This window comes from Megachile rotundata, chromosome 15, assembly GCF_050947335.1.
Source record: "Megachile rotundata isolate GNS110a chromosome 15, iyMegRotu1, whole genome shotgun sequence".
In the NCBI taxonomy this organism is placed as follows: Eukaryota; Metazoa; Arthropoda; class Insecta; order Hymenoptera; family Megachilidae; genus Megachile; species Megachile rotundata.
The window spans coordinates 9788100-9813440 of NC_134997.1; the positions used below are offsets into that span (position 1 = coordinate 9788100).

The 25341-nt window shown below is 34.2% G+C and overlaps 3 protein-coding genes across 7 annotated transcripts; 1 reads left to right on the plus strand and 2 right to left on the minus strand.

Annotated features, from left to right (window-relative positions):
- Nucleotides 1-1369: 1369 nt before the first annotated feature.
- Nucleotides 1370-5154, minus strand: LOC105662571 (uncharacterized). The gene is made up of 3 exons (XM_012286100.2): nucleotides 4816-5154; nucleotides 3123-3403; nucleotides 1370-1707 (listed from the first exon to the last, which is right to left on the minus strand). The coding sequence occupies exons 1-3, from the start codon at nucleotides 5024-5026 to the stop codon at nucleotides 1513-1515; spliced, it is 687 nt and encodes a 228-aa protein (XP_012141490.1). The 5' UTR covers nucleotides 5027-5154; the 3' UTR covers nucleotides 1370-1512.
- Nucleotides 5155-5280: 126 nt separating this feature from the next.
- On the plus strand, nucleotides 5281-12936 carry betaCOP (coatomer subunit beta). 5 transcript variants are annotated; one of them, XM_076540712.1, is made up of 10 exons: nucleotides 5281-5406; nucleotides 9098-9518; nucleotides 9588-9921; nucleotides 9992-10280; nucleotides 10345-10685; nucleotides 10776-11040; nucleotides 11108-11475; nucleotides 11546-11990; nucleotides 12047-12282; nucleotides 12405-12936. In XM_076540712.1, the coding sequence occupies exons 2-10, from the start codon at nucleotides 9151-9153 to the stop codon at nucleotides 12633-12635; spliced, it is 2877 nt and encodes a 958-aa protein (XP_076396827.1). In that variant the 5' UTR covers nucleotides 5281-5406; nucleotides 9098-9150; the 3' UTR covers nucleotides 12636-12936. The 5 variants fall into 5 exon arrangements, with proteins under 5 accessions (XP_076396827.1, XP_012141492.1, XP_003703548.1 ...); XM_012286102.2 differs by lacking the exon at nucleotides 5281-5406 and adding an exon at nucleotides 8768-8897; XM_003703500.3 differs by lacking the exon at nucleotides 5281-5406 and adding an exon at nucleotides 8778-8897 and having other exon boundaries at nucleotides 9105-9518.
- Nucleotides 12937-13071: 135 nt separating this feature from the next.
- Nucleotides 13072-23446, minus strand: LOC100880867 (protein amnionless). Its single transcript, XM_003703657.3, has 6 exons — nucleotides 22953-23446; nucleotides 20997-21298; nucleotides 19991-20114; nucleotides 18883-19117; nucleotides 17873-18026; nucleotides 13072-13895 (listed from the first exon to the last, which is right to left on the minus strand). Exons 1-6 carry the CDS (start codon nucleotides 23214-23216, stop codon nucleotides 13562-13564), a joined length of 1413 nt encoding a protein of 470 aa, XP_003703705.2. The 5' UTR covers nucleotides 23217-23446; the 3' UTR covers nucleotides 13072-13561.
- Between the last annotated feature and the right edge of the window lie 1895 nt (nucleotides 23447-25341).

Sequence of the window (25341 nt, forward strand, 5' to 3'; positions counted from 1 at the left end):
CTTCCTGTCCACCTCCCAATTTCCTAATTTCCCAAATTTCTACATTGCCCTAATCTCCACCTCCTAATTTCCTAATTTCCCACTATCTAACTTCCCAACTTTGTTCTTTCCCCCATTCTCCATCTCCCAATTTCTAAATTTCCCTATTCTCCATCTCCAAATTTTCTAATTTCCCACTATCTAACTTCCCAACTTTGTAAATTCCCCTATTCTCTACCTTCCAATTTCCTAATTTCCCAACCTTGTTCATTCCCCTCTTCTCCACTTCCCAATTTTCTAATTTCCATCCACCTAATTGTCCAACTTTGTTCATTCTCCTATTCTCTACTTCCCAATTTCCTAATTTCCCACCACCTAATTTCCCAAATTTCCAAACTTCCCTATCCTCCACCTCCCAAACCCCAAAATCCCTAAATTCCTCTATTGTAAAAATACAAATATACAAAGTCGGAAAATTTCTACATCGTATAGAAGTAGATGTAGACCCAACGCAACTCGAACCCATTACTACCTGCCTCTGCCATTATATTCTTAAAGCCATTAAACGCTGCACACGGTTCGCTTATAAATTGGATGATAGTAGCAAACCAACTACGGGACATCGTCTCTAGTGATTCTCGCATGCAACTGCACTATCAGCCTAAAGATTCTTGCCGTTTGATAGTTCAAGGCGAACTGACATAATTTCCTTACTTTTCACGGCCATATTGAACTGTTTCGTTAAATCGCCTGTTCGTAACTCGCCGGTACATGGTTGCTGAAGTTTCATTCGGTAATCGGATATTGTCACGGTTATAATTGCTCTGATATCATATTCGTGAAGTGTAAATTTATGATTGTAATTATAATTCAGAATAAAATTTATAATTATAATTATAATTCCCAATGAAATTTATAAGATTTGAATTTACAATAAAATTTGTAAACTGAATTATAATTACAATGTTATTACTTAGTCAATTATTTTTTAGATATTGTTTAATAATTTAAAACTATAATTCAGAATAAAATTTAGAAACTGTGAATTTATAATTTAATTGCAATTTACAATAAAATTTATGAGTTGTTAATTTACAATTATAATTATAATTCACAATAAAATTTATAAACCATTTTACAATTATAATAATAGACAAAATATACTGTTCAAGATCAATGAATAGTCAAAAAATTATTTTCAATAGCACAAGAAATATATAATAAAAATCTATGTATAAATTGCATAAACATTCAGTCGACGCAAATACAATCTAATTCCAACCAACAATCCAGATTTTTACAACAATTGTTTGATAAACTGTTTATCAAATCACAAAAAGAAATTCGACAAAAGAGCGTTACATTAACAATAACATAAAATTAAACAAAATTGAAACAAATATATTAAAAGATTTTATTGCATAAAGATCCTCGAAGCTCTCCGAGAATTTAAGTACAATTAAAATAATCATAGATCTTCGACATTCTTCAAATTTCCATTCGACATTCCAATAGTAAATCAAATTCTCAGTTTCAGTATCCCATACACGGAATCAGACTCGGATTATCGTAACACAATTTCGGATTCGGACAGCATTTTGTAGCGACGGTTTGAAAAATCTTCTTCTTAAAATCCTTGGAATTTCTGGGCAAGCGGTCACCGACCTCCTCGTAAAGTTCCTCGAGTTCGTCTGAACTTAGGTCGAAACCCAGAAGCTCGTCCGGTTTCTGAAAATAATTTAAACAATTAATTAGATGTTCTTCAAAATAACTGCATTATTTAATGTGTATAATTGTAACTTGATATTCTATGAAATTTATTATTTATAACTTTTCATGGACAAGATCAAAGTTTTATACAATAATTGTTTTTTCATAAAGAAAAGAGTTAGACAAAATTTTGTTGTGCGCTTCTTATTGTTAATATACAAAAATATATACAGGGTGTCTCACAACTAGTGGTCCCTGAAATGGGGGGTAGCTGACGTGATTCTGAATAAGATTTCCCTTAGCAAAAATGGGGTAGGAAGCTTCGTTTTCGAATTATTAAGGAAAAACGCGGACCAATCAGAGCGTGAGGATTACGCATGCGCAGACGCGAGAGCGACAGCTTCGAGCCTAGTGGCTGAGCGCACGTAATCCTCGCGCTCTGATTGCTACGCGTTAGATTACCACACGTTGCATTAGTACGCGTAGAATTACCACGCGTTGCATTACTACGCGTTGGTTAACTACGCGTTAGATTTCCACGCGTTAGATTCCTACGCGTAGAATTATCACGCGTTGTATTACTACGCATTGGATTACTACGCGTTGAATATCCACGCGCTGGATTACTACGCGTTGGATATTCACACGCTGGGTTACTACGCGTTGGATTACTACGCGTTGGATTACTACGCACTGGATTACCACACGTTGCATTACTACGCGTAGAATTACCACGCATTGCATTACTACGCGTTGGTTAACTACACGTTAGATTTCCACGCGTCAGATTCCTACGCGTAGAATTACCACGCGTTGTAGTACTACGCGTTGTATTACTACGCGTTAAATATCCACGCGCTGGATTACTACGCGTTGGATACTCACATGCTGGGTTACTACGCTTTGGATTACTACGCGTTGGATTACTGCGCATTGGATTACCACACGTTGCATTGCTACGCGTAGAATTACCACGCATTGCATTACTACGCGTTGGTTAACTACACGTTAGATTTCCACGCGTTAGATTCCTACGCGTAGAATTACCATGCGTTGTATTACTACACGTTGAATATCCACGCGCTGGATTACTACGCGTTGGATATTCACACGCTGGGTTACTACACGTTGGATTACTACGCGTTGGATAGCTACGCATTACCCGAAGCTAACCTAACCTAACCTAACCTTCCCTAAATTCCAAAACCCCAATTCTCCTAAAATCCCAAACGTGAACAATCCCTTAAAATAAGTTCCCCAAAAAATCTACAAAATCCTAAAAATTTGCAAAATTCCCAAAATTCCTTAAATCCCTAACCTCCCCAATTCACCCCAAAAATCCCAATAACCCAAAAAAGAACAAAATCATTGAATTTATCCAAACTCAAGTGAAGTACCTGAATTCAATCGCGATCAGGTGTCGTTTTACTCACAATGGACCTAATCGCGGGAAAGTATCCCGCAGGTCGATAGGGGTTGGGAAATTCCGGAACGTAACTCTCTTCCATCGCGACACTGCCTTCATCCTCCACGTATCCGAGTCCAGGAATATTCAATTCCGTCTTGTGGAAAGAGTTCTGTTCCACGTTCGCCGACGGAAGTCCAATACCAGGGAACAATCCGGGAGGTGGCACTCTGATACCAGAGGGAATGGGCTCCCTCATAGGGAAATATTGGCGTTTCTGTTGCACTCCGGCCGCCATGTCAGGCGCTTCTGAAAGGCAAATCAATTCTACATTCACTAACCTTCGATTAACTAGCATTTGCTAATATCTTATGAGAAAAAGTAGCGCTCCTTGCAAATTCCTTGCATACGATACCTCTTTTTTTTATTACTAGTGCTGTTAGTGTGACATGAATTCATTTTCTGAGGTTTTATTATTCTGTTGTGGTAAGTGGATGTGGTGGTGTGTGCAATGATATATGCACTCGAAAGTGGACCATTATTCTGGTCGTTGTATGTACAAGCGTATGTATTGTAGCATACATGTATGTTGTGCAATATGTTATACAATATGTTGTGTGTATATGCAGTTTAAGTGGGTATACTGTAATGTATGCAAGTATAGTATACCTACATGTAGAGTAATATACTTACAGATATTAAGACTTGACTTATGATTTTTTTGACATTTGCATTAGTTGGAACTGACTAATTAGTCTTGCAAAATTAAAATAACGAAACTTGAAATGTTAGATATAGTTATACTCAAAACCCCAAAACCCAGAATTCCCAAATTTGCAAATTTTTAGTCGCCCAAATCCCCAAACTCTCAAAGTCTCAAAATTCCAAATTTCCACATTCTCAAGTGTCCACTCTCCCAGATCCCAAAATTCCTAATTTCCCTCTCCTCAAAACCCCAAAACCTAAAATTCCCAAATTCGCAAATGCCAACTCTCTCAAATCCTCAAATTCTCAAAATTCCAAAATTCTAAATTTCCACATTCTCAAGTGTCCACTCTCCCAGATCCCAAAATTCCAAATTTCCCTCTCCTCAAAACCCCAAAACCTAAAATTCCCAAGTTCGCAAATGCCAACTCTCTCAAATCCTCAAATTCCCAAAATTCCAAAATTCTAAATTTCCACATTCTCAAGTGTCCACTCTCCCAAATCCCAAAATTGCAAATTTCCTTGTTCTCAAAACACCAAAACCTAAAATTCCCAAATTCGCAAATGCCAACCCTCTCAAATCCTCAAATTCTCAAAATTCCAAAATTCTAAATTTCCACATTCTCAAGTGTCCACTCTCCCAGATCCCAAAATTCCAAATTTCCCTCTCCTCAAAACCCCAAAACCTAAAATTCCCAAATTCGCAAATGCCAACTCTCTCAAATCCCCAAATTCTCTACATATGAAAACCTAACCTAACCTCTGAACACTCTAACGTCCCTTACGTCCTTGCGTCCTTGCATACCAAAATGGCCGACCACTAATTGTAACTCCCCGTCTCCATATTCCTCCCAAAACTTACCCTAACATTTCCACAAATTTTAACCTAAATTCCCTAACCTACTCCCATTAATCCTCTCCACTCCCATCAATACAATAACCCTATCTCCCAATAATAATTTCCTTAAAATGCCTAATTTCCTTAATATCCTCAACTTTAAAACAAACATGCTCACCTGTGATCCCAAACTTCTTATCCTCCACCTCCAAATCCAATCGTGGCGCCGCCCGCTTGATCCTGGGCCCCTTGCAACTGTTAATAATCACGTCCCTGGCGATGTTCTTGCACTGCAAGGATAATCTGGAGTCCGCTGCGGAAACGCGGACGAACGCGATCAGCGTCGCGGCGAGGAACGCGGCGCGGACCGCTCGCTGAACACGTTGCATCGTTGCACAAGTTAACGAAGAAAACTCGCTGACACACTATTTACTTGTTTATCAACGCGAACACCGCGAGATCGTCGATTCACGATGGTCCTTGCTCTACTCGAGTCGTCTGCGAGAGTCCTTCGCACTTTTAACAACCATCTTATCCGCTCGAACGTGTCCCCGCGACGATGAAGCAATCGCGATTGTTTACCTGACTGCCGCATTTCAGAGCGTGTTTGATAATATCGTGAGAATGCAACGCTCGATGGGTAATTATTACGTCTTACCTGTGACGACATACGATATCGGATTACCGGGAATCGGATGCAGCTTTCGGTGACGAGAAAATGGGGAGGTAGACTGAGCTTGGACTTTGGAGAATGTGGACCGTTATGGAGGTAATTTACAGAAATTGTTACAGAATTTGGTGGTGAACTTTTATGAGAAAAGTAGTTTTTTATACAGTTTTGTTTTGTTATCTCAGAATTTGATAATCAATTTTGTAAAGTTATCAATTTGTTAGGAAATACAATGTTTTTCGTAAAATATTTTTAAAAACTTCGTCTGAGTTTTATTTTAGCTTACTGAAATTTCAAGTTTTTGTAATTAATGTCTTTTTTATTTTACGAGAAGCTTGATTCTGATTAACGTGTATACCGCTAGTTAAGTGACCGCCATTTTAATGTCATTTTCATTGATGTAGTTCATTGAAAATTTTGTTTAGGAAGTATCGAGTATTTACTCAGTGGTGACTTTTTATTTCACTAGAATATACAATTGGAACAATATAGTCTTTCGTACTGAGGTGTTTACTGCAGTCAGCTTGTTAAGTGACCGCCATTTTAATATCCTCAACATTGATGTAGTTCGTAGAAAGTTCTATTCATGAAGTATTGAATATTCACTCTGTACTAATTTTTTATTTTACAAGAATACACAAACGTAACAATAGAGTCTTTCATATTAACGTGTTTAATACAGTTAACTAGTTAAGTGACCGCCATTTTAACATCCTCAACATTGACGTAGTTCGTAGAAAGTTCTGTTCACGAAGTATTGAATATTCACTCTGTACTAATTTTTTTATTTTACAAGAATACACAAACGAAACAATGTAGTCTTCGTATTAACGAATTTGCTGCAGTCAGCCTGTTAAATGACCGCCATTTTAATGTTCCAACATCAGTATAGGTCATAAATAGTTCAGATTACAGTGTTGAGTATTTAGTCAATCGCAAATCTTTTATTTTATAGAAAGTATACGATTGCACCAGAATTATCTTTTGCATTAACGTGTATATATATTTGTTGTGTTTAACCTGTTAAGTGACCGCCATTTTAATGGTCCCAACATCCATATAGTTCATAGAAAGTTCTCCTTATGAAGCGTTGAGTATTTAGTCATTTGTCAATTTTTATTTGACAAGAGTACACAATCGCATCAGAATTAACTTGTATTAACACCGCAGAATTAATATAATTAACTATCACAGTTAACCCGTTAAATGACCGCCATCTTAATTACCCAGCATCCAGTTCATAGAAAGTTCTACTTATGAAGTGTTACGTATTTAATCAGTAATAAATTTTGATTGTATAAGAGTGCACAATTGTACTAGAATTAACATGTGTATAGCACAACCCGTTAAATGACCGCCATCTTAATTACCCAGCATCCAGTTCATAGAAAGTCCTACTATGAAGTGTTTAATCAGTAATAACGAAGTATTTAATTTAATCAGTAATAAATCTTTATTTTACAAGAGTGCACAATTGCACCAGAATTAACATATCTCCACCTCAGTTAACCTGTTAAGTGACCGCCATTTTAATTACCCAGCATCCATATCATAAGAAGTTCTACTCATAAAGTGTTTAATCAGTAATTTAATTTAATTTAATCAGTAATAAATCTTTATTTTACAAGAGTGCACACTTGCACCAAAATTATCATATATACATGACAGCCAGTTAAATGACCGCCATCTTAATCTTCCAGTTCTATATAGAAAAATACGTAAGAGCCGAATAAGTAAAATGTTTCTAAGCATCAAGTATCCCAAAGCACCTTGTCATTTTGAAAGAATCCAACTCGTTGAAGCGCCTCACTGGCGTCAGACAAAATTAGCGACTAGATCATTGTGCCCTCGTGCACCAGCTAATTGCAAGCGTCTCGACGCGACGCCGGAGCCAATCTTCGACTGTTTCCCCTCTGCCTCTTGCCTACTTTTTTCGATTAACTCCCATTGCACCGACTGTCGCATCGGTCTACGACACAAAGGGGGTCAGACACGCGTTCAACTACTTATTCTCCCTCCATCTTTGTCCATCCACGACCAGTTCCAAGTATGCACATAGATTCCACGAGTTAATGGATAATTTCTTTCGAGATAATCGTCGTTATTGACCCAAAGAGTTTCGCGACTTCTACCGTTTGTCGGCTGCCTTTGTATCAGCCGGCTGATTATCCTCTCGATTATTGTAATCAGACTTTCTTGCGAATGCACCCGACACTGATTCCACTCTTTTAGAAAGCAAGCTTTACGGTCGTTCAACTTTCTTTTCTGCTGTTTTGGATTTTCAAGTTTTTGGGGCTCTCAATGTCTCAAATTTATAAATTCAGGCTTCTAAGGTTTTTAATTTTTGCATTACTAAATGTCTCAAATTCTTGAGACTTTTAGATCAAGTTTTTAATTTTTGCATTACTAAATGTCTCAAATTCTTGAGGCATCTAGACCAGATTTTTTTTTATATTTTCAAATGTTTTAAAATTTAAAAAACTTTCAGTCAAAGTACCAAAGTATTGTATATCAAAAATTGACATGTTCCAAACTTCTAATCCCAAAAAATCCTAAAATCCCCAAAATAACTCATCGTCCCATAAATCTCGCATTTCTCAATCATAATAAATTGAACGTAATTACCAATCGTTAGAAATCAGATGGCTTGATACAGGAAAAAATAAAGGAGATCGAAAGGTTATCAGAAGAGTATTCTGCGCGTCAATGAAAAAGAAATCCTCGTGCACGCTCGAGATGCAACGTAATTGCTTTGAAATATTTGAAATAACTGATAACGCAATTATGCTGACACGTGCGATTTCCTCGGGTATTTTCATTTATTTGCGTTGCTGATCTAGCACTTATTAAAATATCGTTTCTATATTTAAATATAATCGTGTTCATCTTTTTGTTGTGATAAACGTTGCTCGAGTAATTAGTGTTATTTTCGTTCGAGCACATTCGCGATCTAATTTAGCTCGGTTTAGTTTCTAGGTCAGTAGTCCGTTTAAATGATGATCACTTATCAAGCATAAATTAATAGGGTTACGATTACGAGTTTTTAAATTTACTTCTTTTTCGAGTCAAATAAAATTGTCGTCGAAATAAAATTGGGGTACTTCAATTACGCAAATTAATTTCCAAAGTATAATACATTAAAACAATTAATAAATTTCAATAAAATTTCCTTTCATTAACGTCAATACATTTTTACCAAAAATCGTGTTCTACGTGTCTTTAAAATTGTACTATTAAACATCATATTAATGCAAAACAGTAAACCTTCACAACCCCCAAAAATACTAACCCCCAAATAATTATTTAACGAACGAAGATTGTAACGTTTCAATTATCCAAGCACAGTTTTCGAAATAAAATGCAATATCTATTAAAACCATCGACTTAAAATTTAATTTACATAGTCTACAAAAAGAACCAGTATATTTCAATGAATATTGTTTAAACAATGTTTTCTGACAATGGGAGTATTCAAAGATGTCTACATACGTGGAAGGCGTAGACCGTGGCGCTATCTGCTCCTCAGTGGTCCCCTAACACAGGGGTTTTGACACGTATGCTGTTTTTCTTGTTCCTGGAGTCACATAAATGTCAGTTTACCAATTAAACGATATCGTCGTCCTTCGTTTTTTCACGTATCTTTCGTAACCGAGTGCGTCAAACGTCATCAACATTTTCGTGGCATCGCGTCCAATGTGACACGTTAGACGTCCAGTGAACGCGACATAACCTCACTTTCTCGAACAAGTCTTTTATTATGATCATTTGATCTGAAATTGATCGTTTCTAGTTTGCAGATTGTAAGACAAGTTCTCCTGGGAAGATTGTGAAACGACAGGAAAGATGAGTACCGTCGCAGAACAACCTTGTTATACGTTGATAAACATTCCAACTGATACCGAGCCGTTGAACGAGCTGCAACTGAAGCATGATTTGGAGAAAGGAGATGTCAAAACAAAGATTGAAGCCCTTGAGAAAACTATTCATATGATATTGAGCGGGGAACGCCTGCCGGGTCTTCTGATGACCATCATCAGATATGTTCTTCCGCTGCAGGATCACATGATTAAAAAGCTTCTACTGATATTCTGGGAGATTGTACCAAAAACTTCTCCCGATGGCAAACTGCTTCAGGAGATGATTTTAGTATGCGACGCGTACAGGAAAGATTTGCAACACCCGAATGAATTTGTCAGAGGTTCTACGTTGAGGTATCATCGATTCTTGGATTTAATAATCGATTTCATAGACAACTTTAAGAATACATTTATGTGTTACAGATTTCTGTGCAAATTGAAGGAGCCGGAGCTTTTAGAACCACTGATGCCTGCAATAATTGCATGCTTGGAACATAGACATTCTTACGTGAGACGTAACGCAGTCCTAGCTATTTTTACAATTTACAGAAACTTTCAATTTCTCATACCAGATGCTCCGGAGTTAATAGCAAAATACTTAGAAGGGGAACAAGATATGTCTTGTAGAAGAAATGCATTTTTGATGTTGCTTCATGCTGACCAGAGTAGAGCACTTGCTTACTTAGCTGCTTGTTTGGATCAAGTACCCAGTTTTGGTGACATACTGCAACTGGTTATTGTTGAATTAATTTACAAAGTATGTACATCTTGAAGTTTATCGCTTTATCATCCTTTGATGTACATCTTACAAGTGTATTTTCTTGCAGGTTTGTCTTGCAAATCCTTCAGAAAGAGCTAGATTTATCAGATGCATTTACAGCTTGTTGAATTCCTCGAGTGCTGCTGTTCGCTACGAAGCAGCTGGCACTTTGGTGACACTTTCAAGTGCCCCCACAGCAATTAAAGCTGCAGCCTCATGTTACATAGAATTGGTTGTTAAAGAAAGTGACAATAATGTTAAACTGATCGTCCTCGACCGTCTGATTGCAATGAAAGACAGTCCTGTTTATGAAAGAGTGCTTCAAGATCTGGTTATGGATGTACTTAGAGTATTAGGTAAGTAGAGAAGTAAATATATCAATTCAAGCAATCATTTGAAGTATTTTTATTTTTATTCTAGGTTCACCAGCATTGGAAGTAAGAACAAAAACGTTAGCTCTTGCGATGGACCTGGTAACCACACGCACAATCGAAGAAATGGTTCAACTCTTAAAGAAAGAAGTGCTTAGGACTGCCGGTGGAGAACACGAAGATGCTGGCAGATATCGACAGCTTTTAGTGCGAACGTTACATGCTTGCTCCATTAAATTCTCAGACGTAGCCGCAACAGTTATTCCAGTACTGACAGATTTTCTATCAGAGAACAACGAGGCTGCGGCTACTGATGTCTTGGTGTTCGTTCGCGAGGCTATTCAACGGTTCGAGAATCTCAGGCCACTCATTGTTGAGAAACTCCTTGAAGTAATTATCACACATAATTGATTTTAATACTGAAAAGCAAGGTTCACCATTCTCTTGATACTTGTACTTAGACTTGTACTTTCCATCCAGGTATTTCCACACATAAAGTCAGTGAAGGTACACAGAGCAGCATTGTGGATTCTCGGAGAATACGCGACCTCAAAAGAAGACATAGAAGCCGTAATGAACCGCATACGCGCCGCTCTAGGTGAACTGCCACTGCTCGAAGCAGAAAATAAACGTCAGGCCGGTGAGAAGTCGTCGGAAGATGAAAACGCCCAAACTTCACCAGCGCAACTGGTCACCTCTGACGGCACATACGCTACTCAAAGTGCATTTAGTGCAACATCTGCTCGTAACTATCCTTTCAACTTCATAACCTAACAAACAACAGTTTCTTCTAATATTTCTTCATCTAACAGACAAAAAGGAAGAGAAGCGTCCAGCGCTAGTTCAGTACATGATGGAAGGCGACTTCTTCATCGGTGCTTCATTAGCTACGACCTTGGCCAAGCTGGCCCTCCGTTACAAGAGTCTCGAGAACGATCTGCAGAAGAGCAATCGTATGCAAGCCGAAGCGATGTTCGTGATGTCCAGCGTGTTGCAACTGGGTCGTTCAGGTCTGCCTACGAAGGCGATGACTCACGACGACGCTGAGCGAATATCTTTGTGTCTGAGATCACTGGCTTGTCCCATGCCGCTTGTGCAGACGGTGTTCACCGAGGGTTGCCGCGAAGCTCTGGGCAGGATGTTGGCAGCGAAGGCTGAGGAGGATTCACAAAATCAGAAGGTGACAACATAGGATCTGTGTGAGACGTGTAGGTAAATAAGTTTTCTTATTGAAACGTTTTCTATCCCAGGCAAAGGAGAAGCCAGGTAGCGTTGTCCAGGTAGATGACGCGATTCAGTTCCTACAGTTGAGTCGTGGATCAGACTTAACCGGTGGATCTGGGGACGTGTTCGAGCAGAGTCTCAGCGCCGCTGTTGCCGGAAGACCTGGCGCTGGCGGAGACGCACCGGCCCCGAGTGCTCTGAGCAAAGTCACCCAGCTGACTGGCTTCTCGGACCCCGTATACGCGGAAGCTCTCGTTCACGTTAATCAGTACGACATCGTACTCGATGTGCTAATCGTTAATCAAACCGAAGACACGCTACAAAACTGTACCCTGGAGCTTGCGACTATGGGTGATCTGAAGCTTGTAGAGAGGCCACAGCCCATCGTATTAGCGCCACGAGACTTTGCCAGCATCAAAGCTAACGTCAAAGTAGCTTCTACGGAAAATGGGATCATATTTGGGAACATAGGTAATTAGAATGCTGGACTTAGGTTAGAACATTTTATAACTCCAACGCTTTTTTAGTGTATGACGTATCCGGCGCCGGTTCTGACAGAAGCGTGGTCGTCTTGAACGATATACATATCGACATTATGGATTACATAGTACCAGCTACGTGTACGGACGCAGAATTTCGACAGATGTGGGCAGAGTTTGAGTGGGAGAATAAGGTGTCCGTGAATACGACGTTGTCAGATTTGAGAGAGTATCTGGCTCATCTTTTGAAATCTACAAATATGCGCTGTCTTACTCCAGAAAAGGTACCTTACAGGATATGTAATTCATGATATTAGGCATTACTTATAGAGACAGTCTCTGACATAGTAACCTAACCTAACTTTAACATGTATATGACAATCATTGAAATTCTTTTTTATTCTAGGCTCTTTCTGGACAATGCGGTTTCATGGCAGCAAATATGTACGCAAAATCCATATTCGGAGAGGACGCACTAGCAAACATGTCTATCGAAAAACCCTTGAATAAACCAGACGCTCCAGTTGTCGGCCATATACGTATCAGAGCAAAGAGTCAAGGCATGGCGTTATCATTAGGAGATAAAATCAATTCCACGCAGAAAGGACCGCAAAGCAAAGTGGTGCAAGCTGCTTAAAACGCGTAGTCACTAAATCTGTTTTACGTATCCTCAGTATTCGAGTCGTTTCGAAAAAAAAGCGTAGCCAATTGAGATATGTTTTATACAATTGAATACATTGGTATTATTACGCCATTTTTTTCTTTCTTTTTATTTGATTTCCTTGCGTACCGATATCGTTTACCGACGATACTTGCTGTACCCGCAAGCGAAGAAATACGTACACGATATACTTTAGCTACACTTCTATTTTATTCTGTTGAAACTGTCGTTTCTGATATATACAATATTTTTTACGAAATAAAGAACGAATACTTTACACCGTATCAGTGTTCATTTCGTTCGGTGTCCGCCATTTTGTACTGCCTTCGCTTCCTGCTTTTGAACGATTTAGTGACACTTAGTGGATGTCAGAGATTGTTAATTTTTGTATAAACACAAGCGCAAGAATTGATATAAGTAGAATACATATTTATTTATGCTTTATGTTATATTATGTTACATATTTTATTTATTTATTTACATGGAAATTCATGACACCATTGTAAGATTAGTATAGCCTGTGAATATTTCAGTGTTGGCAATGAATATTAAGAACTATGCAATCCTAAGTTAATTAGTTTTGCTCTCTAATGTAATTTGATGCATATTATAACAAATTAAGCCACCAAAATCAATAATAATTGGATTTTTTAAAAATTGAATAAGTGGCGCCATCTCTCCGGCGAACAGGGTGAACTACACACTTTTGGAACAGCACTTTCGTTAGTTCCCACCCTCCGCCGCTAGATGGCGCCACCTACTCTCTTCACAATTCAACTATTTTTATAAAACTTTACAGCTTACTTTAACAAATATACAGAAAATGAAATTGACAACTTAACAGAAAAGTTGAATTAAAGTTCCATTTAATCCAATAAAAAATTGAATTTTAATTGTAAATATTAGTGGATATCCACATCAGCTTCTTCGATCCCCTCAACTTTATCTTTGAGGGCCGTCAGCCTCAAAGGAGCATCCATGTTTAACACCTCAATTTCTTCCTTCTTTTTTCTTTTCGATCTGTACAAAGGATTTTCGAATCTTCCTCCCGAGTCCTCCTCCTCAGTTTCTTCGTTTTTATCAGGCTGTTCTTCAGCGACGGCTACGTTGGCTATTTGGACGTTGCCTTCTGGTATGTTCTCGAAACGAGCGAAACTAAATGGCTTGGACTGAGACTTGTCTACTCGAGTGCCGTCTCTGATTGACGAAAAAACGTCTGTGCAGCCTGATAGCATGCTGGAAAATAGGATCATTTTATTAAAATTAGATTTGTAGTTTTGTTAGGGACTTTTTAAGCTAAATTTTTTATTTGCAAAACTATGAAATATTTGGAAGATTTAAAAACAGAATTATTTCACTGATGATCATAACACATTTGTTAGTTTCATTAAATTTCACTAAATCAAATTTCATTAAGTTTCACTAATAAACAAAGTACATGTGGAAATTTTATTCTTGTTAAATATTTATAATAATTTTTGCACTATTTTTTAGACCTATATCTACGATAAGTTAGAAATAAATAAATCTATATTATTATATGAAAATTGTTATTTTTTTCAATAAACTCTTCCTCAATAGCCTCAATAGAGAGTACAAAAGTGAAATTTAATATTTTGTAAACTCTCCTACTTTTCAACAGCAAAGAACGCAAAATTTTGTTTCGAAGAAATGATATTCGACTCAATTGGGGTTGAGCTAATTAAATGCTACGAGTTGCCGGTAAAAGGGTCGCTGAGAAACATGGCGACGAAGAAATTGCCGAGTGTAAAATGGTAAATGGAAACGGGTTCGTCGACTGCTAGGTTGTTGCCACCGCCATTTCCTAAATTGAAACATTCTCGGACCCTACTTATCATCTTTCTTTCATTATCTTTATTGCTATTTATCCCTATTACTTTCTGATTTTATAATTTACCGTGAGTTTTCTTCAATTATACACTCGGTTTCTTATTTTATTTTGCTAATGTCTTTTTTTGGATTTTTAACTTTTATCTATTATTTTTAGTAGTATTTTTCTTTGATCTACTTTGTTACCTCTTCCTTGTATTTTACTGTTTTCAAGTTTTCTTCAATTTTATTTTTTATTCGTTATTTATTATTAATTTATTATTGATTGATTGGTTAGTTGGTTGGTTGGCTGAGCGATCGATTGATTGATTGATTGATTGATTGATTGATTGATTGATTGACTGATTGATTGATTGATTGATTGATTAGTTGGTTGGTTGGTTGATTGATTGATTGATTGATTGACTGATCGATTGATTGTTTGGTTGGTTGATTGATTGATTGACTGATTGACTGATTGACTGATTGACTGATTGATTGATTGTTTGGTTGGTTGATTGATTGATTGATTGATTGATTGATTGATTGATTGATTGACTGACTGACTGACTGACTGACTGATTGATTGATTGATTAATTGACTGATTGACTGATTGATTGATTGATTGATTGATTGATTGATTGATTGACTGACTGACTGACTGATTGATTGACTGATTGATTGATTGTTTGGTTGGTTGATTGATTAATTGATTTATTGATTGACTGATTGACTGATTAATTGATTGACTGATTGATTGATTGACTGAAAGATTGATTGATTGATTTATTTATTTTTTGTTATTTATTATTTGTTATTTATTTCTTATTTCAATTTTATTTTGTTTCTTACTCTTTTTCTTTTTCACTTCTTTTAATATTTTACTGTTTGCAAATGTCTGCCTTTTAAAATGTTTTAGACGTATTATTTTCTTTATTATTTTTATTAAATGTTTAACAAGTTTGAATTATTAACCCTACACCTTTCACCTGTTCCAACCTTTATCTCTCGATTTCGGTAAATATCTCCATTGTACCATCAACCACATTTTCAGCGACCGCAGTAGGAGGCAAACAGCCGGAAACGGAACTTTTGAACTTGCACGTGTTCGATTCGCTAGGAGCAAACATAATTCAACGGTAAAATTCGAGACAACCTTCTCTCTTGATTGCATTGATCAAATTCGATGAAATTCGTTTTACAGATGAAATGAACAGCGAGGTTCAAAACAGGTGGTGTTGGATACAAAAGAATCGTTTTATATAAATGAATTCTTTTAAACGAATATTAGTAGATTATGTAAGTAAAAGATGCAAAATAAGTAAAAATTAATTAAAGCATATAAGTAAAAAGTGCATATTTAAAAATGATCATACAAATAAATAATACAAGACAATATAAATAAAAATTACGAGATCATGTAAAAGATATAAGAGTGTATAATTAAAAACGACAAAATCATACAAATAAAAAATACAATATGACACAAATAAAAATAACAAAGTTACACAAATAAACAACACAAAAGCGCACAAATAAAAATGTCAAAAACATATAAATAAAAAATACAAGATGACACAAATAAAAATAACAAAATTACACAAATAAACGACACAAAAGCGCACAAATAATAATGACAAAATCACACAAATAAACAACGAAGATAAATAAAAAATGCATCTTCACATAAATAAAAAATATCAGTCAACAAAAATAAAAAGTACAAAACCACCCAAATAAAAAATACAAAATTAAACGAGAGAAAGCCACCCAAACAAAGAATACAAAAAAGACTACAATACGCCAAAAATAAGAATTACAAAACAAAATAAAAAATCTGATAAAACAATACATTATAAAAATAGAAAAATAATATTTGAAAGTACATAGCTAACGAAGTATTCCAGAAAGAAAGAGAAAACAAATTTCGCCTACTCCAGAGGAGGAACATCCAGCGAGGAAGTTAATTTCGCAGACTTCCGGTTTGCAGGATGCAACAGAAGGGAAAGTGGAGGCGCTTGCATACAGTGTCTCGTGTTTCATATCCGTGTAATTACTTTTTCCATCGTTCGCTCTCTTTTTTTCTCCTGTGCTTTTTCCATACGATCCGCTCTCTCGAAATAGTGACGGCGGGATATAAGGGTCAGACACAACGATTTTCATGGAAAAGTTGATCACCTTCCGGGAATGAGTTACTCATTTCCCTCTTGTTAAAATGCACTTTGTTCGAGATATTCTTTGGTGAAATGATTTTTAATTTTATGAGTGATTGTAATGTTTAATTTTAGTTTATGTAATTTTGTTTTATGTAATTTTGGGTGATTGATTTTTAGATTTTTTTAAATTTAATTTTTAGGGGGTGGTTTTTGGTAAATGTGGTTTAGGAGTTTTTTTGGGAGGGTTCATTGGGTTTTGGGGTGTTAAGGAGTGTTATGGGGTGATCTAGGGTATTCTAGGGTATTATAGGGAATTATAGGGTATTCTAGGGTATTCAAGGGTATTCTAGGATGTTCCAAACTATTATAGGGATTTTGAGATTATTAGGTTTCTAGGTTACTGGATTTCTAAATTACTTCTACATTTTCTAATTTCTAAATTTTCAAAATTCCACATTTCCCAGATTCTACATTCTGCAATTTCTACATCCCCCAATTTCTACACTCCTCAATTTCTAAAAACTCCAGTTTCTACATTCCCCAATTTCTACATCCTCCAATTTCTATATTTCCCAATTTCTACATCCCCCAATTTCTATATTCCCCAATTTCTACATCCCCTAATTTCTAAATTCCCCAATTTCCACATCCCCCAATTTCTACATTTCCTAATTTCTACATTCCCCAATCTCAACATTCTTAAATTTCTACATTCCCCAATTTTTACATTTCCTAATTTCTACATCCCCCCAATTTCTATATTCCCCAATTTCTACATCCCCTAATTTCTAAATTTCCCAATTTCCACATCCCCCAATTTCTACATCCTCCAATTTCTACATTTCCTAATTTCTACATTCCCCAATCTCAACATTCTTAAATTTCTACATTCCCCAATTTTTACATTTCCTAATTTCTACATCCCCCCAATTTCTATATTCCCCAATTTCCACGTCCCCCAATTTCTACATTCCCCAATTTCCACATCCCCTAATTTCTACACTCCCCAATCTCAACATTCTTTAATTTTTACATTCCCCAGTTTCTAAATCTCCTAATTTCTACTCCCCCAACTTCCACATCCCCTAATTTCTCAATTCCCCAATTTCCAATCTCTCCCACTCTCTCCTCCCCAACCCCCAACACACAAGAACCAAAAATATAAAAAATTTCATTAAATTCCAAAATCACAAAATCATGCATCTTCTATAAATTCTTATACGTACTGTCTGTATGAGTACCCAAAGTACAAGAAAACGAAGAACAGTATGACAAAGATGATGAATGGCGTTCCAAAGAGGGGAACAAGTGCAACAGCCAGCCGATTATCCTGTAAAGCTGCACCTGCGGTTTCCGTGCTCGATACTTCAATGTTCATACCTGTTTAAATCATACAATTTATATGTAGAATACATAACAAAGATACAATAGTATTTTTCCTTAAGAATAATTTAAAAACGAAGCTTCAAATCCTATTTTTGCAAAGGAAAATCTTGTTCAGAATGATATCCACCCCTTTCAGGGAGTTAAAATAGTTACGAGACACGTTGTATAAATTATTGAATTGAACATCAAGTTTTCAGACAAGATTTATCAAGTTTTTAAACTGTATAATTTATACAGTGTATAATATTTTTTACAGGTACTGTAAATTGATAAAAGTTTTAAGACAGACATCTTGAATTTTGAATTTTTGAGAATCTTTAAATAATTCAATTTTTGCAATACTCTATAAATAAAATCAAGTCTAAAAAATGTGTTGAATCCACAGAAATTTTGATGATAATAATCCTACATAATTTTTAAATGATCAAAGTTAAAATTGTTTCAAGCACCTTGAATTTTAATAAAATCTTCAAACGATGCAATTTTTACAATATTCCATAATTAATATCAAGTCTAAAAAATGTGTTGAATCTACAGAAATTTTGATGATAATAATCCTACATAATTTTCAAATGATCAAAGTTAAAATTGTTTCAAGCACCTTGAATTTTAATAAAATCTTCAAATGATGCACTTTTTGCAATACTAAATCAAAGATAAAAGAATTTCTTGACTCTACACAAATTTTGCTAATAAAGAACCGATATTATTTTGCAAACGAATCAAAATTGAAATATTGAAATCTATAAAAAGAATCGCAAAGATCAAAGAACAAATGAAACGCGATAAAATGCAGAAGCTTCAAAGAGATGAAAGACGATGAAAGTGACGTGGACAATAAAGAAATTACTTATTAAAGCCTTCTTCATATTTTCCACCGCTTCGAGGATATTGATTTCGGTATAGTCGTTCTTTTCCTTTATCAATACTTCGACTGCCCCGTTCGAAGTACGTCTGACATGCCATGCTAGGCTTTCTGTGTATCCCTCGAAAGCTTCGTCTGCTGCAACACGAACCACCGGCAAAGATGCTTTGTTTGTCAAAGACACTCGACCGCCACAATATCGACAACAGTGGCCTTCAACCTGAAGCAATACCGGAAATTGAAATCTTTGAGATCGCGATTTTTATCGGGTTGTTTCTAATAAATCATTGACGCAAGAGAATGAGTAGAGTCTCTTGATTTATTTATTTTTAGAATGCATATTTATCGTTTATTTTATTTTTTTAATTTATCACTTTTAACTCTGATTCGTCGTTTACAAATTCAATTTGTCTTTTTCGAGTTTCAACATTGTTTGCTTTAAGTTTGATTTATTTTCTACAAGTTTATCTTCTTCGGATTTAATTTTTTAAGTTTGGTATGTTTTTGACAAATTTAATTTATCTTCACATCTAATTTATTTTCTTCAAATTTAATTTGTCTTCAAGACTAATTTATTTTCTACAAATTTATTTTCTTCAAATTTAATTTAATTTATCTTCAAATCTAATTTATTTTCTTCAAATTTAATTTAATTTTTCAAATTTAATTTGTCTTCAAGACTAATTTATTTCCTACAAATTTATTTTCTTCAAATTTAATTTAATTTGTCTTCAAGACTAATTTATTTTCTTCAAATTTAATTTAATTTTTTAAATTTAATTTGTCTTCAAGACTAATTTATTTTCTACAAATTTACTTTCTTCAAATTTCATTTAGTTTTTCACATTCAATTTGTCTTCAAGACTAATTTATTTTCTATAATTTAATTTAGTTTCTTCAAATTTAATTCATCTTCGAATATAATTTATTTTCTACAAATTTGATTTACCTCCATCAAATTTAATTTTATTTTTCAAGCCTAGAATATTTTTCTCAAATTTAATTTATTCTCTGCAAACTTGTTTTCCTTTTTTTTTGCAAGATATTATTTTTGAGGTTAGTGGAAATTGAGATAAATTATTAATTACTGTACCGTGAGAGGAAACTCGCAAGGCGTGAATCCACATTTTGGTCTCTCAATGGCACAGATTTCTTCGAGATAGTCGCCATTTTGATCATTTTGGCAGGCGCATTTGTCACAACTGTATTCGGCATATCTGTATCATGAGAGAATTTATATTTTGAAATTATAGGTTCAATTTTAGGGTTTTTACATTATTAAATTTGTAAGATTTGAATCTATATTTCCAAATTCCTAAATTACCAGATTTCTAAATTTTCAAATCTATATTTTTACAAATTTTTATGTTTCTAAGTCCTTAATTTTTCAAATCTCTAAATTACCAATTCTGAAACTTACCAAATTTTCAAGCTTCTAAATTGCTAAATATTCAAATCTCTAAGATTACCAAATTCCTAAATTTCCAAATTTCTAAAATTTAATTACCTAAATTTCCAAATATCTAAATTACCAAATTCCTAAATTTCTAATACTCCAAATTCCCAAATCTCTAGATATTCAAATCCCTAAATTACCAAATCTCTAAAATCTTTAAGTCTCTAAATCCCCAAAATTTCTAAATTTTCCAAACTCTCTAAAATCCCAAATTTAAAAATTTTTAAATTCCTACATCCTCAAATTTTTAAATTTCCAAATCTTCCAACCCCCAAATTTCCAAATCTCCAAAATTCAAACTTCCCAAACTTGCAACCCCCAAATCCCTAAAAACAGTCCCTCAAATTCCTATATTTCTAAATCCCTAAATTCCCAAAGTTGCAATCCTCAAACCCCTAAAAAAGTCTCCTAAATTCCTACACTTTTAAATCCCTAAATTTCCATCCTTCCAAATCCTCAAATCCCTAAAAAAGTCTCCTAAATTCCTACACTTTTAAATCCCTAAATTTCCATCCTTCCAAATCCCTAAAAAATGTCCCTCAAATTCCTATATTTCTAAATCCCTAAATTCCCAAACTTGCAATCCCCAAATTCCAAATCTTCCAAACTCGTCAATTGCCATCATAACATAAACACCACGTACGACACAGTGAATCTTTTATGAAACTCCCTCCTGTCTTCCATCTCGGTCCACTGCCACGAACTCAAAGGATGCTTCTCGTCCGACATTCTAACAGATCTCACTTCTATATTCCTCATCGGTAAAAGAATACTAAAAGTCTTCTTCTTCTCCGGTAGAACAATATCATCCTGTCGACACGGAACTCGCTCAAGATGAGGCGCTGCTTCCGAACTTCCGTTCCAGTTTTGAGGATCGGCCCAAAATATGTGCCCTGTTCTTGCCCATTGACTGATTTTCACCTTTGACTTTTCCTCTTCTTTCAACTGTTGATATTCAATGCATAATAAGATGAACGAAGAATGAACAAAATCAAATTTTTACTCAACAAACCTTGATTTTAATTGCAAACACATTTTTACTTGCTGAGTATCTTAATGGGGAGTTAAATTAATTAATACAATTTTTGTTTATATTGGTAATAGATGAACTTTTATATGTACACAACTATGAAAAGTACCAGAAAGAAAACTTCTATTTTCATTTGGAGAAAAATATAATTGCTGTTGGATTTAGGTAAAAGGATTTTAGGTAAAATATATGTGTACCGAATTTTGGGTTATGTCACAATGTGAAGTTAGAATTATTTCAAGTAAAATATATATTGAATTTTAGGATATGTTAGAATGTAAAGTTAGAATTATTTCAGAAAATAATATTAGGAATACAGTTGCTTAAAATTGTGTTCTTTCAAAATTCTAAATATTCCAATTTCTACATCCCTTAATTTTTAAATTTCCAAAAGTCTACATCCTCCAATTTTTACAACCCCTAATTTCTCAAGTTTTCAATTTCTATATCCCCCAATTTCTACAACCCTTAATTTCTCAATTTTCCAATTTCTACATCCCCCAATTTCTACAACCCCTAATTTCTCAGTTTCCCCATTTCTATATCCCCCAATTTCTAAAAATTCTAATTTCTAAATTTCTAAAATTCTAAATTCTCCAATTTCTGCATCCCCCAATTTTTACATTTCCCAAATTCTAAAAACCCCCAATTTCTACATTCCCCAATTTCTACAACCCTTAATTTCTCGATTTTCCAATATCTACATCCCCCAATTTCTCAATTTCCCAATTTCTACATCCCCCAATTTCTCAATTTCCCCATTTCTATATCCCCCAGTTTCTACACTCCCCAATTTCTAAAAATTCTAATTTCCAAATTTCCCAAATTCTACTTTCCTCCCTTTTTCCTAAAAAATTTTTGTGAAAAGTGTAAGCTTACGGAGTAAAATTAACTCTGGAGTAACGAAGCATAATCAGTTTTCAGTACGTCCCGTGCTTGATAAGCGGCGCAGATTTATGTTTTATATTTCGATTGTAACTCAGAAGCTAATGGGACGCGAAATGAGAAAGTTTCAACACAATTTTCGAAGTAATTTGTCGCCGGTTGCAAAATCCTTGTGACGCGTCGATATTTTTCCACCTTCGGAAATTAAAAACTGATTCTCGCGGCATCATACAGAATAATTTCTTTAAAGATAAGTCTACTGGAATAACTATTAGCGACAGGAGATTGATTTTTAATCGAATTAGAATATTATTTTGCTTGCTCGCTGCTATTCTCTTAAAAGAATTTTACAATCTTGTGTTTTATGTAAATTAGATTTTATAGAAATTAAATTTTAATTTTAAATTAAGATTTTCATTTTGAGTAAACAAGAAGGCAGAGAAGTTTTTAAGATGAATGATTGATTAAGTTTTCATGATTGATTTCATGTTTGAGTTACAGAATTAATTGACTTATGATTGGTATGTGATTATAATTATAAAATTAATTCACTTAAACTTGATATATAATTATAGTTACAAAATTTATTTTCAATTTATAGAAATAATTGTAGTATGAATTGATTTATTTTTCCTTAAAGAACGAATGTAAATTTTTTAAAAAGTATTGACTTGTAATAAATACCTGTATATTTCCATCTCTAGGTAAAACCAGAGATCCAGTCCTAGCTAAATCGAAGCCAGAAAATCTAAGATCCTTGGAAATCGAAAGACCCGCAGCGTGTCTCATTTCCAGAGGAAAAATCACGCGACTGTCTATTTCCGGTGTCCGGTTCTCCACCCAATTTCTAGCTGTTTCCCATTCCAAGTTTGGCAACCAATATTTCTCGATGCCCACGCACGCTTTTGTCAATAACAACAGCAAAAGTATTTCGTACCACATCTTCATTCTTACGAAAAATAAAACTCATCAAAATTCATTACTGAATCTTTCCTCATTTATAGCAATTTTATTTCATATTTCATTTATTAATCTTATCACTGCATTAATTTAATGATTTTTCGAATTAATTTTCTAGTACAAAATTATTTATTTCAGTGTATTTTCAGTGTTATTATTTTTTTAATATTTTTAGTACATCATTTTTAGTTTATACTTTCAGTGTATTTTTACTGTGTTATTATTTAAAAAATATTATTAGTACGTCATTTTTAGTTTATTCTTTCAGTGTATTTTTACTGTGTTATTATTTTTTAAATATTTTTAGTATATCATTTTTAATTTAATCATTCAGTGTATTTTTAGTGTGTTATTATTTTTTAAATATTTTTAGCACATCATTTTTAATTTAATCATTCAGTGTATTTTTAGTGTGTTATTATTATAAAAATATTTTTAGTACATTAATACATTCAGTATATTATTTAAAAAATTATTTTTATTATACAAACTAGTTGCACAAAGACCCTTAATATTTTTAGTAACCTCGTTTATAATATTATTTTTACAAATTTTTTTTTATATAACTGTTAACTTTATATTTTTAGTAAAAGAATTTTTTGAAGCTTCAACAAGCAATTCTGAACAGAAACTGCCAGACAATCGTAATTAACAGGGGGCGTGTTCACCATGAAATGTTGCAGACTATCATTTCAGATTTCCTAATCTCTGATATTGTCGTCTACACACATTTCAATTTTCGACTGTGACAACAGGGGCTTGAATAATTAATCTTCAATATTTTTCTCATTCTATACGGAGGAACATTTATTTGATACTCAAACAGAAATCGAGCGACTGAAAGAGGCTTACAAGTTTCAATTTAATACAAGTGTTTTAAATGAAGGAGACTGGGACACTCTGTTTTAACACTTTTAATTCGATTTTGTAAAAATATACAATAGAAGCTTATTGTAGCTCTGAGAAACTAATTGTAAGATGTAGAATCGAGAGCTGTGTTCAATTAAATAATCAAACTGTGTCATTACTTAAATTTCTAAAAAAATTCGATCGAAAAAATTTGTATTTTTATTAAATTACTTCATTTCTTGCTACCTTGATTTTTTCTCATTTTATGTTAAATTTTTTGGAAGCAACATTTATAATTTTTAAATATTGTTAAGATAAACATTAAAGTATTTTTCTTAAAAAATAGTACAAGCTTAATATTATTAACTGTTTTAATTAGTCTTAATTAAAATTTTAATACTTAAAGCGGTTTCATTGTGCGTCGCATATTAAAAATACTGACACAATTCGATTCTTTAATTTTTACAATTTTGTACATAAATAGCAAAGCATAAAGATAACATCCGAGCACGAAATTAAGTTTTATAATTAAAATCTTGCAAGAAGCATAACAAGGTTTGCGATTGTAAGCGCAGGTAAAACCTTCGTGAAGATCTAATGGTTCCAAAGAAATTTCTTTAATTGACAAAAAAAAGGCAAGGAAGGAAGAGATTAGAATTCAAACTTTTCAAAATTTCTTTTGAAGACATCGATTATAATTAGAAAAATAGAGAGAGAGAAACAAAGAAACAAACTTTATAACCTGAAAGAAGAAAACACATTTAAATTTAATTCCCAAATTCCCAGCTCTGCAATATTAATTAAAAAATGAAGAAGCTTCTTTAAAAAATAGATCTATCAGATCCCAAAATAAACTTCTTCAAATTTCTAATAAAAGAGCAAAGGCTGCGAAAAAGGAAGGCAAAGAAACCTTCATAACCTAGAAGAAGAAAACACATTTAAATTTAATTCCCAAATTCCCAGCCTTGCAATATTAATTAAAAAATCAAGAAGCTTCTTTAAAAAATAGATCTATCAGATCCCAAAATAAACTTCTTCAAATTTTTAATAAAAGAGCAAAAGCTGCGAAAAAGGAAGACAAAGAAATCTTCATAACCTAAAAGAACAAAACACATTTAAATTTAATTCCCAAATTCCCAGCCTTGCAATTGAAACTGAAACTGAAGAAACTTCGCTACAAAATAGATTTATCAGACCCCGAAAGAAATTTCTTCAAATTCCTAATAAAAGAGCAAAAGCTGTGAAAAAGGAAGGCAAAGAAATC

What these genes read in the sequence shown, in the direction of transcription:
- LOC105662571 (XM_012286100.2), bottom strand. Translation starts at nt 5,026, where the DNA reads ATGCAACGTGTTCAGCGAGCGGTCCGCGCCGCGTTCCTCGCCGCGACG. An exon ending in TAAGAAGTTTGGGATCACAG is followed by an intron (nt 3,404 to 4,815) that starts GTGAGCATGTTT and finishes TTTGCCTTTCAG; the next exon opens with AAGCGCCTGACATGGCGGCC. An exon ending in TTCCCGCGATTAGGTCCATT is followed by an intron (nt 1,708 to 3,122) that starts GTGAGTAAAACG and finishes AATTATTTTCAG; the next exon opens with AAACCGGACGAGCTTCTGGG.
- betaCOP (XM_076540712.1), top strand. Translation starts at nt 9,151, where the DNA reads ATGAGTACCGTCGCAGAACAACCTTGTTATACGTTGATAAACATTCCA. An exon ending in ATTTAGTGCAACATCTGCTC is followed by an intron (nt 11,041 to 11,107) that starts GTAACTATCCTT and finishes TTCATCTAACAG; the next exon opens with ACAAAAAGGAAGAGAAGCGT. An exon ending in GATCATATTTGGGAACATAG is followed by an intron (nt 11,991 to 12,046) that starts GTAATTAGAATG and finishes ACGCTTTTTTAG; the next exon opens with TGTATGACGTATCCGGCGCC.
- LOC100880867 (XM_003703657.3), bottom strand. Translation starts at nt 23,216, where the DNA reads ATGAAGATGTGGTACGAAATACTTTTGCTGTTGTTATTGACAAAAGCG. An exon ending in CTTGCGAGTTTCCTCTCACG is followed by an intron (nt 19,118 to 19,990) that starts GTACAGTAATTA and finishes GTATTGCTTCAG; the next exon opens with GTTGAAGGCCACTGTTGTCG. An exon ending in TTTGGGTACTCATACAGACA is followed by an intron (nt 13,896 to 17,872) that starts GTACGTATAAGA and finishes CCTATTTTCCAG; the next exon opens with CATGCTATCAGGCTGCACAG.